Source organism: Spea bombifrons, chromosome 3 (genome assembly GCF_027358695.1).
Source record: "Spea bombifrons isolate aSpeBom1 chromosome 3, aSpeBom1.2.pri, whole genome shotgun sequence".
NCBI lineage: Eukaryota > Metazoa > Chordata > Amphibia > Anura > Pelobatidae > Spea > Spea bombifrons.
Window position 1 is genome coordinate 120,675,724 of NC_071089.1, and position 18,207 is coordinate 120,693,930.

General features: G+C 42.1%; 1 protein-coding gene across 1 annotated transcript; it reads left to right on the forward strand.

Moving 5' to 3' along the window:
• The first annotated feature begins 311 nt into the window (after positions 1 to 311).
• LOC128484202 (olfactory receptor 13-like) lies at positions 312 to 1,250 on the forward strand. The gene has a single exon (XM_053460522.1). It carries the CDS (start codon positions 312 to 314, stop codon positions 1,248 to 1,250), a length of 939 nt encoding a protein of 312 aa, XP_053316497.1.
• Positions 1,251 to 18,207: the final 16,957 nt, after the last annotated feature.

The window sequence follows — 18,207 nt, forward strand, 5'->3', positions numbered from 1 at the left end:
AAATAAAAATCCTTAGTTTGTATAAATGTTCCTTATGGAGGATGATGATTAACATGGACAATGCTATGTAGAAATGGAATTGATTTTCTAAATACTTCTTCTTTGTAACCTCAGCCGCTTTATAAATCTCACCCGTAAAGTTTTAATTGGCACTCGACTTACAGGCTCCATAAATAATTTTTTGGGGGAAAACATCTATTTTGAATTCAAGAATTACGTCTCTAATAATATCATAAATATTATTTTTTTTCCCTTATTTTTACGAATTTCTTTTTATCGCAGATCCGGAGCCTCATACATGATTTGTGGAGATGGGGTGTGTGAACCAAACCATTGTGACCGAATTTTTCCTAATTGGACTTTCTCAGGACCCCAGGACAGAAATTCTTCTTTTTATTTTGTTTTTCACAATGTACCTCTTGACTATTTTCGGCAACATCATTTTAATTTATACCGTTACCACCAACCCTCAAATGCACACGCCTATGTATTATTTCCTCTGCAATTTATCCGTTTTAGATTTGTTCTACTCATCCACCACCGTTCCCAAAATGTTACTGGACATGTTATCCATAGGGGGAGGAAGAATTTCATTGCTGGGGTGCTTGACACAGATGTGCACCTATATATTCTTGGGGGAGATCGAGTGTATCCTGCTGGCGGTGATGGCGTATGACCGCTACGTGGCGATCTGCTTCCCTTTGCGTTACAAAGTGATCATGAGCTGGAAATTATGTAAAAATATCACAGTTCTTATATGGGTAGGAAGTTGTATTTTTTCTACTCTCCCCACAAACTTAAGGCCTCCTGTTTTTTGCAAAGGAAATAGAATAGACCACTTTATTTGTGAGGTCATAGCTCTCGTCAAGCTGGTATGTGGTGACACTTCCTTTTACGAAACCATCATTTTTTCGGGGAGTCTCTTCACGCTTTTGGTTCCGTTTCTGTGCGTGATAACGTCTTATACTTTTATTATACATTCCATTTTAAAGATAAACTCTGCGGGCGGAAGGACCAAGTCCTTTTCAACGTGTGCCTCGCACTTGGCCGTGGTTTTAATGTTCTACGGAACCAGCACAGCCATGTACCTGGGGCCATTAAAAAATACCTCCAGAAATCAGAAATATATTGCCATTATTTATGGGATTGTGACCCCCATGGTAAACCCTTTCATTTACAGCTTGAGAAATAAAGATGTTAAAGAGACAGCCTTGAAAATATTAAAAATGGAATGTTTTCACAATCGTTGACTCGTGAATTATAAATACCATTGACTATGAGGATAGGGAGAATAAATGCCTTTATCCTTATACCAGTAAGGAAACGTTCAAATAATGACCACACTTTAAATGTATTATTATTCAGTCATTTGTTTCTGTTTCAATGTACAAACTATAAAAGTGTTAAAAATTACCATTGATAAATGTAATGGATAAGGTAGATAGGTCAGCTACTTCATTAATATTGACTCCAAAATGTACATTTTTTGGCAGTTTTTACTACATTTATATTTCTTATGTGCAGATGTAAATTCAAAACAATGTGCCACTTGTGGTCCAAAGCCATCCAAGCGATGGGTTAATAATGCAGCCAAATCATTATCATTTGTCAGATAATATAACTGGTGATAGGCCATCTGCTCCCCTACAAGTTACAATATTTAAAGTGAAAGGAGGAGCACAAAATGAATCTGATGATGGTGAAAGCGATTTAAAAAAATAAAAATTAAAAATGCCCAGAGTGTTAGAGGACTCACATGCAGCCCTGACTTTACCTGGGGTCCTCAAAGCTCCTTATGTTCTGGATATTGGTTTCTCTTCAGCCTTTTTAAGACATAGTCTTCTCTCCACCTCAGCCAATGTATCACTGAGTGATCCTGTGAGCGGGGCCCTGTTACCCCGGGCCTTTCTTGTGTCGTCCTGTAGCCAGGAGTCCTTGTTCTGCTGTTCAGTGCCTGGCGTTCCTTAGCATTCAAGTCCACTGACTTTCTGACCTGCTTCCTGGCCTGGTCTTTTCTGGAAGGAACTTTCGCTGCTTTCAATGCCACGACCTGTGGGATTTCATGAGGTTGCCCCTCAGTGTGGAAGCGTAATGTCCCAATATTGTTTTGTAGAGTACCGGAGACTGCTGATTGATTTTCAGCTCCACCTTAACACTTGGTTGCCTGCATATTAGTGCTAGCAGGTAGTCCTGGGCAGGTTGTTGAGAAATTGGGCAGGCGCCTCCACTTAGATGGGGTATCTGTAACTTCCAGACATAGTATCTGCTAAGAAAGTAACTTTAAAAGTAATAAAGCAGACACAATAATCCCTTTTAAAAATCTGAGTCGTACCCGCTAAATATATCGTAGCAGAATATCTTTCATATAATATATAACAGCGATAACTGTGAACTAAACTTCTTTCTAAAATGGATGCCCTAATATTTCATTTTTTTAAATGGCCACCTGATTGCCTCACCCCAGATGGCCACATCACAGGCTGATGGAGGGCAGACTGTCCTGCTATACTCAGGACTCTATAGTAAATGGCCCATTACCAAGGCAACTGGAGTTCTGATGATAGGGTGACATATAGTTTTCCATGGGTAAAGTGATCCCCCCAGTAATCACAGCTAATCAAAAGGAGGCAGAAATTGTTGAATATGTCCCACTTTCTCGGGGGGGGGACTTGGCCAGACCTCCGGAACTCAAATGGTTAATTGTTATTTAACCGATTAACCTAAATCAGCTTTAAATGTATAGTATTAATTTAATTTGAATTACTTGGCAGGATACTGTTATTATTTTAGTTCGATTTGATCTCACCTCACTGTATATAATGCTCTTTTTAAATTAAAATGACCTATTTTATATATTAACTGTTTTGGGTTTTTTTATGAATCGTGGTGGCATTATGACTTCTGTTTGATTGAGTTTATTATAATTGTGGGATAAGGGTATATACTAGTTATACGTTTATGATATGATGTATCAGAATTGTTATTTTGGTGTGCTATCACTGTAATGTATTCAGATAAGGAGATTTCATTTTTCAAATTAAATTTCATTGAGTATGTATGTATGTGTGTGTGTATATGTATGTGTGTGTAGATGAATATGTGTGCATGTTAGTGTATACTGTATATGTATGCATATGTATATATGTGTGTATATGTGTATGTGTGTGTGTGTATGTGTGTGTATATGGGCATGCGGTGTGTATATATGTGTGTGTATATATGTATGTGTGTGTGTTTGTATATATGTATGTGTGTGTATATCATACCGCCTAACATTTCAAAATGTGAAAGAGGGGCACTTTTTTTAAAAAAAATCTCACGGAACCAATACAAGCGATTGCCCTTTAAAATGTCGCGCTTGCATCGCCACTTAAAACACACTTTATTTTTGTCAGCAGAGTCATGCGTATTAAAAATAACCAACACATTGAATTGAATTCCCATAAGGCTCAGCCAGCCATACTACTTCCATGATGCTGGCTGAGCGTCATGGGAAGTGCAGCAACAGTAAAGCCGCAGATGCTAGCTGTGACCTAAAATTCCTATGATTCTCAGCCAGGTGTCCACCATAATGCTGGCTGATCATCATTGGAAGAGTAGTCCACAGCACCAGAGATTTTTTTTTAATTAAAAAAGGCTAATGTTAGTCTCCCTCCCAGGACCCCTACATACTGTCTTTACACACACCTGCCCATAAACACACATATACTGCCTTTACACACACACATATACACATACACTGCCCTTACACACACACACACATATACATGTACACTGCCCTTACACACACATATACATGTACATTGCCCTTACACACATACACTGCCCTTACACACATATACACATACACTGCCCTCACACACATACATGTACACTGCCCTTATACACACACATATATACATGTACACTGCCCTTTGATTTTGGAATCAAAACATTTGCTACTGCAAACATTTTTAGATAAAAGAGTTCAATTTTATTCAGTGGAACAAAACACTGATCACATTATTCTTCACGGTATTCTTGTAAGAAACTTTTATTTCTTTATTAATTCACGTAAACTATTTTTTCATATTTAATAAAAGCTATGATTGTGAAATGTCTTATACCCCCCCTATATGCCACTCTGCCTCCCTGATATTCCTTATACCCTCCTATGTGCCACTCTGCCCCATGATATGCCTTTTAACCCCCTATATGCCACTCTGCCTCCAGAAATGCCTTATACCCACATATGCCACTCTGCCTCCAGAAATGCCTTATAGGGGCTTAAAAGGCATATCATGGGACAGAGTGGCATATGTGGGTATAAGGCATTTCTGGCGGTAGAGTGGCATATAGGGGTTTCATATTACACATTTGTATTATTTGAGCCTGTGACTAGCTTAGCGCACCAGCATTTTTTCTTCTTCCTGTTTGCATATATCTGAGGTTGTTGGCGCCTCATCAGTCTGGTTACAGCTTGCTGTCCAGGGGTTAATGGGGAGGGCGTTTAATTGCACTTCCCCCAACACATTAATAAGGTTTTGGTTGCCGTATAAACTGCTTTGTGTGCAGGTGAGAGTAGGTTCTCAATCTATTGAGAGTGTGCCCTCAAAACCTCTCATTTAAAAACGAAAACCTCTCATTTATATTATGTTTATAGATTTGTTGCCAACTTTATTAGGGTGAGAAGCGCAGACAGTATTTGTTTATATAACATATGGAGCAGTTTGTGAGCAGAGAGATGATAAATAAGGTTAAAGCACCAGAGGAAGATGAGTCCTGATACTTTCCACGCTGACAGCATAGCATAAGTATTGGATGGAGTTTGCGTAAGCCCTCTAGGGACATTAAAGGATGTGAGTACAGCAGGTGGTGTAGTTTTAAATAGTTCTAAAAATCATGCCATGGGATGCTGTGGTCAGTAGACAACGGTACAAAGGAAGATAACATCCGTTATGAAACCATCACCTCTTACCATAAGGTTGGAAAAATGTCAATGATAGATTTGCAAACCGGGTATCAGTAGCTCCAAGGACGAGAGGGAGTTATCTTCGTAAGTTGGGTGAGGGTTGGAAACCATTTAGCTACTCCATGCCAAATTGCTAGGGTATATCTGGTAGTGGTGGGGGTGTTGCCGCGTTTAATCCAAGGGAGTTACGCTACAATATAAGGAAAGAGGAGTGCATTTTCTTGCTCTACCCAAGTAGGGACATTTTCCAGTGCATGGGACATTATTGCTCGAGTGAGGATGCGTGTTCGGCGTTACCTCTAATTTTTATAAAATCAATAAAACATTTGTATGGTTTGTAAAACTTTTGCGGAGAGTCTAATTGGAACTTTGGGAAGGTTGGAAAAGCTATCATTTTTAATGAAGTTATTCGGCCCAACCAAGATAGTTCATTTTGTTTCCAATGAAGAATATCTGCTTTCATTTTTTTTGCAGGTTATGTCAAAGTTTAAGCTGTTGAGCAAGTGTGGGGTTTTTAGTAATTTTATTCCCACATAAGTTATGCGTTAAATGATAAATGATAGTTATGCGTTAATTGGTCTTTAATTGATTGGGTAATGTTGGACTTGGGTTTTATGAACATTAATCGTGTGGTAGGACATCAACGAGTATACTATAGGTGGAGTTGTTTGAGTAATGCTGGGAAAGAAAGCTACGGAGAAGGATTGAGGCAAGGATGTTGTCAGAAAAAAGGCATTGGGTGCAGTCTTGGCCCAGTTTTAAGTGGAAGCCCTTGATGTTTCGATCTGTTTCTATGTTTGCAGCCAAAGGTTCCGGGGCTAAGGTATAGAGTGTAGGTGATATTGGCACCCTTGGCGAGTTCTATTTATTATGCAGAAGGGAGATGAATCCCATCATGGAAACAGAAGGGATGGTATGTGGAGCTAAAATGCCTTGAGATCAAGTGGATACCTGTGAGAGAGGGAAAGCTTGGTCCTCTAGCCTTAAAGTTGGCATAGCATGAAGCCCCAATGTAACATAAATGTCCCCAGTCTTTGGTCCAAGAGTGGGCGCTGTGCACATTGGTTTTCGTGTGGGGGTTAGGCACCTTTTGTTGCACGTGCCGGTAAGCATGTTTTTGCTCCTTGGACCTCTCTATTCACTTTTTATTTTTGTATACATTAGCCACAGCCTTTTAGGCTAGGTTTGTGGTTTATGTTTGTTTTTTGATTTTATTAATAACAATATATGGATGCAGCACACAGAGATGATTTGTTTTGAGACACTGAAAAAAGCCATGGTGGAGCCGGGTCCCCTGAAAGGGCACCGGTTTCTCTGGTGAGGAGGGCCATTAGGTAGCTTTTCTCTTTTCTCCAACCCTTGCGAGAGGGACCAAAACCTCTCATTTATATCATGTTTATAGATTTGTTGCCAACTTTATTAGGGCGCGAGGCGCAGACAGTTTTTGTTTTTGTATACGTTGTATTTGCAGCATGCTTACACTGTTTGGTAGGCCTCATATTATACATTTGTATTTTTTGAGCCTGAGACTAGCTTAGCGCACCGACACTTTTTCTTTTCCCCATCAACCAATTAAGGGCAGCTGCTTTTCATTGGTTGGGGCCTGAGACGCTCCCTGGTGGTGACCAAAAGAGTTGCTCTTCCAGACCTTTAAAATCCTGTTAAAGTTATGTTACAGTGAGAGAATTTAAGCATGCTACATGCAGTAGGCATATGACTCCTGAATCTAAGACGAATACCAATGACCGACTATTGTTTGAGTCGTTACAGCAGTAAAAACAGGCAGATTAGATGTTTCCATATTGATCTTATGGGTTCTTTTTTTCTCTTTTGATTGTATTATCCTGTTTCTGTTTGTCGTTGCACTTGTTTTGAATATTCTTGTGCAAGGAGTGTTACTTTTCAGTCATTTAACAGCAAAACAGTTCATGGCGCCACGTCTGCGATAGCGACAAAACACACGACAGCCCCAAACTATGCTGTGAAGATGATTTTATTTCAAGAATATAGCAGATAGATAAAGTTTGTCCAAATCAACTTATTTGTCTGAATAGAAATCATATGATTATATATAATGGAAAGGAATATTATGATAGTATAGCAGAGAGTATGATTATACTTTATATAAAATGCAAATTACTTCCTCAGGATCTATAAGAAATTGACAAATATTTTGGGAGATGATAGTCGGATCTACTACACGGCCTGATTTCACTTATTTCTTCAAAGAATTAGCGATGTTTGGGTCCAGTGGTGGACACTAGTGAGCAAACTAAGCTAATTTAACCCCTTGGCAATGAAGGATGTTCATAGGAGGTCCTCCATTGCAAGGTTCCTCAGTCTCTGGGCGTCTGATCCTCGGGAGATCTGGCTGTGTGATGGCACCGCTGTTTCATCATGGCACTTGTTTTGAGCATAGTTACCCTAATGCCATTCAAATGCCGGAAGAGAAATATGACGAACGCCTTTGGTTGGTGCAGATCCATGCTTTGGGATCACTGTACGCTCATCACACACCGAGATCACAGTGAGAAGAGGGAAAAAGCGGGACATAAAGCATTAAAATCCAATGCATGTGGGATATTACTCTACTCTGGGAATGTCGTGGGACTCAAAGTGGATTCTTGTTTAGCGATGGCACCTATCCTGAGGAAGAAATCCTACGCATAATTCTGAAATATGTATCCTTAAGGGCGTAAACAGTGAGCATGAAATCCACTGTCGTTAAAGCACTTAACGCAATTATTGGTACAGCGATAGAGGGGAATTTGCTTATCGATTGATTGCAGTCGAGTCTGGTGACAGCAGTTTATATTTTGTTCTTGGTATAATTGATTGAAAACAAAAGCCTTGTTATTCGTCTCAAAGACACGTAACTTGTCTACGGTATTAAAACGTAAATTAAACGATGTACAATACGCATTGCATGGCGAGTTATACGTATAGAATAAAACACATCCGGCGGCGGGTTCTCTGTTCATGAGGTCTGCTGCTGGGGAGTCGTCATAGTCCAAAGGTGGAAAAAGAAGACGGTATTCGGACTGGTGTCTTCTGTTATCCAGGTCCTTGTAGGTGGCCATTACCATCTGTGTTCCGCTGTATATTGACTGGGAATTCATTGCTTCCCGAACGGCTTTGACATTTTCACTCTTCAGAGCAGCGGCTATGTCATTTTCATTGAGTTCGGCACATTGGGCTGGCGTGAACTTGATGACATAGGCGTACCCTTCCCTTATACTGTGTGGAGAGAAAGTGCTATTTACTAATAATGATTGAAACTAAAAACCCAATGTATTTATGATGATAGCCAGACAATTATATATATATATATATCGTACAATCAAATCATGGATTTTTCAAGAAGCAAATTAATGAATACAAAAAATGTTTTATTCCTGATCCTCTAACTATTAACAAAAGAAGTGAAGGAACATTGAGTTGCGTATAGGGTATAAGGCATTTCTGGAGGCAGAGCGGCATATAGGGGGTTAAAAGGCAAATATTCGGGCAGAGTGGCATATAGGAGGGCAGAGTGGCAAGCCTGGGGGCAGATGTGCATAACTGGGGGGGGCAGGTTGGCAAATAAAAGGAAATAAAAACAAAAAACAAAACTTTTATTATATAGAATATTATATGTGTATTTTTAATATGCACGACTGTGCTGACAAAAATGAGGCGTGTTTTAAGTGTCGATGCAAGGTATGGAAACAGCCCTCTATAGTGTATAGTTATAATAGTGAGACAGCCCTGCATAATGTATAGTTAATTCAGTGAGACAGCCCTGTATTATGTATAGTGAATTCAGTGAGAGAGCCCTGTATAACGTATAGTTAAACTTGTAAGATAAAACCGTACCTAAACGTTTTCTGGATGTAGCCGGTTACCCTTTCCAGTTGTTCTTCTGTGAAGCCGGAGACGGTCGGAGGGCGGCTCCAGTAACAGAGGAGGAGAAACAAGATGGACGTCTGCGCCTGCAATGAGAAAGTTTCATTTCTATTCCATTTTCACCATTAATGTAGAATAATTAGTTTGCTCTCCTTTTTTCATATTCTTTATAGTTCATTTTACTCAATGAGGAAATCCAAATTATGGTGGATGCCAGAAATTAAAGACCCCCCCAACACTAACTATATATATATATATGTGAATTACGGCAAGCGTGATTGGTTTTAAATGTCTTTCATGAAATAGAGCAAACGATGAAACTGGGAGATAGAATTACCGTTATTTTAATACCATCGCAAATTCAATCTAAATGAATTCTTTTATACAGGGAGACCAATTTTTAAAACGTTGTCTCAGAATCAACTTCATTGGGTTTATAGAAATGATTGGGTTTGTACGGTGGAATATGTATTATATATATAAATATTAAATCGCTATCACTGACCTGATACTTCATGATGGATGAATGCGATGGCAGCTGCTCCTAGTTGTGGATGAGAGGAGACGACCGATCGCCTTCCGTATTTATAGCATCTACAGAAGGAATGGTTTGGTGCTATTTGCATATCCTATTGAGTAGAAATTATACTTTTCCTGCTGCTTTCCTGTGAACTCTGACAAAATCATTCTTTGTCAAAAAGCCAAGGAGAACTTTCTTTTTATCACATTATCATACCTATAAACTGCCATTTTATGTAAGAAATAAGAAATACGGAGAATTAAAAAAAGACAGATTAAGGTTTGGTTCTGCACATCAGGAAGAAAGGGCATATTGACATACTGGAGAGAGTTCAAAGGTGGCGACTAAAATTGTGAATGGTCTTCAGGGTAAAAATTATAAGGAAAGAATAAAGGATCTCAGTATGTTTGGCTTGGGGAGAGAAGAGATATAGAGAATGATAGAGAGGGAGGGAGAGATAGTGGAGAGATAGGAGAGAGGAGAGAAGCGGCGGGAGAGAAAGAGACAAGGAGATAAGAGAGAGAGATGGGAGCAGCGGCGGAACTACCGGGGTCGCGACTGCGACTGGGCCCTGGAGTTCTGCCAGTCAGGGGGGCCCAAGAGGTGCCGAGCGGTTGGGCCCCCCTGACTGACAGAACTCCAGGACTCCTCTACTCCCCGGCGCTGCCGCCGCCTGCCTCAGCACTGCCCCGACTGCAGTGGGGAAGCGTGAGGCATCTGTCTCGGGTCATATACCGGCGCTCAGCAGTGAAACCGTGCGCAGCGAGACAGAGGCCTCGCGACCCCACCACAGGACTGCACGGTAAGTGACATACAAAGGGGGCTTAGGGAGGGAGAGGGTAGATCGTGAGAAGGGGGGTAGGGAGGGAGTGGGTAGATCGTGAGAAGGGGGTTAGGGAGGGAGAGGGTAGATAGTGAGAAGGGGGCTTAGGGAGGGAGAGGGTAGATAGTGATAAGGGGGGTAGGGAGGAAGAGGGTAGATAGTGAGAAGGGGGGTAGGGAGAGGGTAGATAGTGAGAAGGAGGTAGATGGGTGGGGGGCCCTTAACAGATTCTCGCACGGGGTCCTGAGGTTTCTAGTTATGCCCCTGTATGGGAGAGAGATGGGAGAGAAAGGGGATGGGAGAGAGATAGACGGGGAGAGAAGAGAGGGGATGTGAGAGAGAGAGAGGAGAAAGAGATGAAGATCGGTGGAAGAGAGAGATGGGAAAAGAAGCGCGATCGGTGGAAGATAGAGAGACAAGGAGACAAGAGAGATCGCATGGGAAGGAGAGAGAGAGGGAGAGCCATATATGGAGTTGGAAGATAGAGAGAGCAGGAGAGAAGGGATGAGACAGAGAGAAAAGAGAGAGGGGATGAGAGAGAGGAAGAGAGAGAGAAAATTACAAATACTGGCCCAGTCGTTTAGATGGAAAACTAGAGGGAATTTTAAGATGTTTTTCCAAGACAACAGCCTATCTCTGTCTATGTTGTTAGGGTTACAAATCCTGGCTGATGATTGTAAGAATGTCATATCAAGTCCATGATGAGACCAAAAGAGCTGCCCATTACAGTTTCAGAGTCATGTGTAAGTGTTCCAGGAGTAGACGATGCATGCGGACAAAACTCAACCAAGTGAGGAATAAAGTGCCCGTAAGTAGGGTTTTGTAGGATCTCTGTGTTTTCTTCACAATATGAAGCTCAGTGTCCTACGCAGAGAGGAACAACTGAGATGTTTCCTGCCCCCACACATGGTTATTATTATCTCCTAAAACATTACGGCTTAATCACCTTGACCACTTTCGGAAGGTCAAGCTCGTTGCCCATTGAAGTGGTATCTGCAAGCCTTTCAATCTGCTCGTGCGTGTATTGTCAACTTTTTTTTTTAATGAAAAAAGACCACGTGTGTGCAGTTAACCCCTTCATGCAGGATTGCAAGACTTGTCAGGAGGATGGCATGATTTAAGCAATATCCCAAATTGAAGGGTGGGTGGGTGTCACCATGGCTGTGATGTTAGTAACAAAGTTTACACAAATTCTGTAATTTTCCTCTCATCCCGTTAGGAACACCAGGTGTAGCTCTGCAGATCCCTGAGAAAGCACAGTTTCCTTATTAAGACTCGGCCATCTGTAATGGATAAGATTACCTTAGTAAAAGACGTGATTTGCCAAATATATCTGAAGATCATATTCCATGTATTTTGTTTCATTCTTATGTTTGATTTTGATTAACAATTGATCATGTTAGTTATAAAAAAAATGTGAATATTTACTCTCACATCACAGAAACACAAACGAAAAAGAGCTGTTTCTCCTGCGGTTGTGTTAATGTGCTCGTAAATCTTCAAAAGTATGTCCTGTGCAAACATTATTACTGCAGAGAACCATTATTACCCTGGAAAGGAACCTATTTCTAAACCTGAAATTTAGATTCCTGAGAAATGACAGCGTGGCGTTACCACGAGGTAAGAGGCTCTTGAGGTGGGGGAGGGAGTATGTATAAAAAAAAAATATTCTGGTGTAATGTTTACAAACAATTCTTATCACTCCAGAAAATAATGGTGTATTTCTACTGACTGTGTTGCCATTGTTATAGGACCATTTTTCAAACTTTTTATTTTGGCAAGTGGGAAGACTTAGGAAGGCTCTTCATTAATATAGTTATATCTGTTATCCATATGTAATTGCCCGGGTTCCAAAAAGACATAAAGGGGTCTATTCAGTAACCTGCAAGTTCACAGGAGCCAACTAAAAGCCATTAACACTCGCAAGGAATCACTCATACACACTCACTAGCCACTTTATTAGGTACAGAAAATTGTGTCCCCTCCCCCCTCCTCCCCTCTACAGAGGTTATTTTGAGGAAAGTAGATAAATATATATATCTCCTGGTATTAGAAGTCTTCAGGTAAAAATGATTAGAAGAGTTGTGGTTGTGGGATGTATGGCAAGGCTGAATGTCATATAGAGAGAAAGGAGTGTTAGAGAATTGAGTAATAAAACAATGGTGGGAGAGTACCAGATCAATTTGGGGGCCATCATGGTGCGTGGAGAAGGTAGTTCATCGTGAGAAGGTTAGTAATAGTAGCTTAGAAGCAGCAGAGGAAGATGGATCATCCACAAGTATATTGAAGTTCTCCAGGATTAGTGTAGGAATTGTGGAGGAGAGGAAGCAGCCACGTGATCAAGGAATTGGGACATAGGGCCAGGAGGCAAAAACATTATGGCAACACACATGGCACATGGACAGAAGAGATGGATAGAGTGTACTTCAATTGAAGAGAAAGAGAGAATTGGTGGCAAATACTGAAGAAAGCAACATGGAGAGAGAAGATTTCACAGAGGCCCCAGAAGATACAGTTGCTGGGGCTGCATGGGATGTCATAGATCATCATAAGTTGATTACACTGTCCAGCTTTTGCTCAAGCTCTTGGAGGTGAAAAGTGTGAGAGACTAGCATCTGTTCTTGGCATTCTGGAACCCCTGTGGGCCAATTTCCTGAAGAAAGCCTGCAATAATGTCAGATACCTGGATGATAAATGGACCCCCAAGGCCGAACAGGAATAGCCACCGGAACCTACAGGGCAGGAGGCCAAGCAGAATCCTCAGGCAAGGCAAAGGTCAGAATCAACCAGGAATCAACAAAAACAAGAGGCAAACAGGGAGGTCAGTCAAGCCAAGGTCAAATACTGTATAGGACACTCCAAACACAATAGGGAGTACAAAATCAATGTCAGGAACAAGCAGGGTCAGAAAAGGAGAATCAATGAGGCAAAAAGTCATTAATGCTGGTGAAAGGCAAACTAGGATCTATCACAGGCAATTGTCTGGACTTATATGAAGGTTTAAATAACCCTCCAAGCTATTCCACGCCTACATGGGCTGGATGATCAAATAGGTAAATTCTCTGTATGTTCCTTTAAGAAGCAACCAAGCTGCAACCCGCCTGCATGATTGAAATGATGACATTCTACAATAGACACAACCTACCGCTGAATATAACTTACTCTCATCCAATCTCCGATGGACAAGACTTAAGCATTTGGGAAAACGCATCTTCCAAAATAACTTTTTATAACATTTTATCAACATTCTGGAATCGATCAAGCCAAACCACCCTGAAGGTAGATACATAATACTAGATATTAGAATTGACCAGGAACGAATGCTACCGAAGAATCAGTTTTATTGTAAGCTATTTGATTTGCTAAGACCAGGAAATCCAGGACATGTGGTCACCTTACTTGTACACATCTCTGCATGAGTATCTTTCCACTCACAGATCTTTACAGACAACGTGGGGGCATCCTCTAACGCAGGATGAAAGTGAATGTATGGAAAAAAGGAGAGGTTTTTTTAGACTTTTTTTTTTTTTTTATTCAAATTTTCAAATAAGGGTACAGAATAGAAAGGGGTAGAGGGGAAAAATAACACAGTCCGATCAACCACACGCAGGTGGTAAAAGCAATTAACGATACATACCGTCAACAGTACCGTAGTAAAAGATAGGAGAAGAGAAGAAAGATAGGAGCATCCCGGGATCATGACCCAATCCACACCTTTATAATGCTTTAGGAGGAGACGCATAGTCTCACATGAACTCATGTAGGGAAAAACACGTCCCCGAAACAGGACGCCGTGAGATCCCAGTTGGACAGTGAACAAGAGCAGTAGAAAATTCGCGGTAAAAAAAAACAAGGAGTGTAAGAGCCGCGCATAAATAAACAACATGAAACGCTAACTGGAGCAAGTGGTGTATAGGTGTATATGTCTCAGCGAGGGGAAAAGATCGCCGCCACACGGCGGTGACAGGTCAGCTATCTGGTGTATTCTCATGTGTATGCAGTGAACCGTAGCCATGGGGACCAAATGTCGAGGTACAGGTGATACCTTTTCCCCAAGCTAAAGGTAAGTTCCTCCATGGTACGGATACGCTCAACCTCCCCTATCCATTCCTGTAAAGTAGGAGGGTCAGATTGTCTCCAGTGTCTGGGAATGAGTGTCTTCGCCGCATTAAGGAGGTGAGGCAAAAGGGAGAGTTTGTATTTCCGGAAAGAGACGGGCGCTAGGTGGAAAAGGGCAGTTTCAGGAGTACAAGAGACGTCAGTAGATGTGATTACCCTAATCAGCTGCGTTACGTTAGACCAGAAGGTCCGAATTTTAGGGCATGTCCACCATATGTGGGCAGGGGTAGCAGGTGAAAAACCACACCGCCAACAGTTAGCTAATTGAGCAGGGATCATCTTGTGTAAAGTAGCAGGCGTCAGATGCCATCTGCAAAGTAACTTAAAGTTCAGGAGGCGAAGGTATGAGTCTGGTGATGAAGATGACATCATAGAGGCCGCCCTGTGCCATTGCTGAGGAGAGAGTACACAGCCTAGATCACGCTCCCAGGCCTTCATATAAAAGGGAGGCGAACTATTCATTGCCTTACGGATTAAACCATGAAAAGTGGAGAACGGTCTAGTCACCCCCTTCTGGGCAGTACATATTTTTTCAAAGGCAGTGTATTGGAGGCCGGCAGCCGTATGCTGGAGCATAGGTGTAACAAAGTGACGCATCTGGTGGTGTAAAAAAGCTATATTACCTGAGCTCCCCTTCTCCCCCAGTAAGGAAGATAGTGACTTAACACCCCCATCGTCTACTATAGTGTGCAAAGAAACATAGATAGCATCAGGGTCCTGGAAGGGGCCCAGTCCTGACATACCAGGGGGAAAAAGGGGATTATGAGAGATCGGAGTGAGTGGTGACGTAGCCGAAGACCAATTCATGCTCAGTTTATGTTTCCTCCAAATCAGCAAAGTGGGGGTAATAGTGGGATGACCAACCAATCCCAGAGCCGCTAACGAGGCAGATTGCCAGGGAAGAGATTGCCTAGGGACCGTGGAAAAAAAATCCTCTATTTCTAACCATTGTTTACAGGTGTCAGTCCTAGTCCAAAGATACAACCTCGTAAGCATATTAGCCATGTGATAACATTGCAGATCAGGCAAGTTCAAACCCCCCAATCGCAGGGGACGGGTCAACAAATCATATCGGACCCTCGGGCGTCTATGAGCCCATATAAATTTAGTGAATACCGCACGGACCTCGTCAAAAAAGGCAGGGGGAATGTGTATGGGTAACGTCTGCAAAAGATAAAGCAACCTCGGTAATATATTCATTTTAATGATATGAATTCTACCAATTAAGTTAAATTGCGGCAAGTTCCATTTCAGAAGATCGGCCTTAATCGAAGTAAGTAAGGGAGGGAAATTTAAATCAAATAATAATTGTGTATTGGCTGGCAGTCGGACACCCAGGTATTTAACCGAGGCGCACGCCCAAGTGAATGGATATATAGATTGTAGCCTCAACATCTCATCCTTCGAAACCGACAAATTAAGGATTTCCGTCTTCTCGAGATTAATCTTAAAACCCGAAAGAGCTCCATACTCATGCAATGCACTCATGAGAGGCGGTAAAGATTTTAGTGGATTGGATAATGAAAATAAAAGGTCATCAGCAAAGGCCGATGTCTTATATTCAGACTTTTGTAAACGGAAGCCTTCAATAGAATCATTGGATCTGATAGCTTGAAGCAGGGGTTCAAGGGTCAAAACAAAAAGTAAAGGGGAGAGGGGACAGCCCTGTCGGGTGCCATTTTGTATTGGAAACGGACAAGAACGCTCTCCATTAACCACCACCCTTGCGGATGGGTTAGAATAAAGCGCCTGTATCCAGGATTGCCAGCACGACCCAAAGCCCATGGCCCGTATCACTCCAAAGAGGAAGGGCCAGCCCACCCTGTCAAATGCCTTTTCAGCATCTACAGCCATCAACAGAGATGAGTCTTTGAAGGTGCGAGAAGCATAAATAAGATTAATGAGTTTAGTGGTGTTATCTTTGGCCTCTCTAGCAGGGACAAACCCCGACTGATCAGGGTGAACCAGCCCCCCCATCAGTGGTCGAAGGCGAAGAGCTAACACCTTGGCAAAGATTTTTAAGTCAACATTAATTAGCGATACGGGCCGATAATTTCCGCATAACAACGGGTCCCTGCCAGGCTTTGGAATTACTGTGATCGCAGCTTCGGTGAGAGATTTAGGTATGATGGGGTGGAACCGTAGAGAGTTGTATGCCAGTAGAAAGTGAGGGGCCAAGTCCTGTGCAAATTGTTTATAATATTTGGCAGTAAAGCCATCGGGACCTGGACTTTTCCCTAGCGGAGTAGATTTGACCGCAGCGTAAAATTCATCCATAGAGATGGGGGAGTCTAGATGTTGTCGGACATTTGGCGGGATAGTAGAGTGCAGATGCCTCTCCAAATACTTTGTAATGTCCTGTGTAAGTTGTAACGGAGTCGGGGCAGGCCATAAGTTGTAAAGGGTTTGGTAATAGTCATGAAAGACCTGGGCAATGTCAGGCGTAGAATGTTTAAGAGATCCGTCACGGGCCTTAAGCTTCGCTATATAGGAAGATTGTCTTTTAGCTTTAAGAGCTTTAGCTAACAGTTTACCACTCTTGTTGCCATGCATGTAAAAAGTATGTCTAGTATGCAACAGGGAACGCTTGGCCCGGTCTGAAAGCAGAATGTTTAAGTCAGTACGAGCAGCTGTCAGCAATTTATAGTGATCTATGGAATGGGAGAGCTTGTGATCGCGTTCAAGCAGAGCAACTTTATCTGCCAAGTCCTTCAGACGCTTCGTCCTACGCTTCAGAAGCTGGGAGTTCAGTTGAATCAAGCGCCCCCGTATAACAGCTTTGTGAGCTTCCCAACACGTCATCGGGGAAACGTCATCCGTGGCGTTAGCGTGAAAGTAATGGCCTAACTCAGTAGAAACCGCAGTTATAACATCAGCATCGTTCAATAAGATATCATCAAGTCTCCAATGTCTCGGGGGTCGCGACAGCGCAGACACATTTAAAGTAAGAAAGATAGGGGCATGGTCTGACCAGGTGATACTACCAATCTCAGCCCCCGACAACATGGGCAAAGCATAGTGTGAGAGAAACAACATATCTATACGGGAATACGAACGACAAGGAACGGAAAAAAATGTATAGTCGGTATCATTCGGATGCAGGACCCGCCAACAATCTGTCAGCTGTGCTTTATGTAAAAGGTCCATTGCCCTAGCCGTAAGAGAAGAAGGTTGGGATGTCCCGTCCCCAGCGGCAGTATAGTGTCCGTCCAAAGTGAAATTGCAGTCCCCACCAAATACTAAATGCCCCTCAGCAAAAGCATCACAAATCCTAAGGATCGAAGCCAGCGCACGACATTGCGAATGATTAGGTAAGTATACATTAATAAATGTGAACAAAACATCCCCAATTTTGCCCTTTAGGAGTATATAACGGCCACCCGTATCAGATCTATGGTCAACATAAGTAAATGGGAGAGTCGTCCGCAGCAAAATTGCCACCCCTCTAGACTTGCTCGCAGTAAAGTTAGCAAAATACCCCTCCGAATAATGACGGTTGCGGAGTGAGGGAGCACATTCTGCCTTGAAGTGAGTCTCCTGAAAAAATACAATGTCCGCCTTGTGGCGATAAGCTTCCTGGAGAGCCATAGTACGTCGCTGAGGGATATTTAACCCCCTCACGTTAAGAGACATCAATTTAAAGTTAGCCATTTATGTAAAGCAGCTGTGTATGAGTAGCAGAGAACACCGCTCGGTAAAAAACCATAATAAAGTATGCCACAAGAAATGAACAATAAAACAGAACCAAAAATAACAACAAACTATACACCAAGAAATCGCAGCGGCGGCCGCCGGAATCAGCAATTAGTTCCAGGCAGCAGCAGATGTCAGAGAACAAGCACTGCTGCGGGGGTGGTCTAGCAGGTGTAGTGGTAAACATCTCGACCTCGAATACCACACACAGTGGAT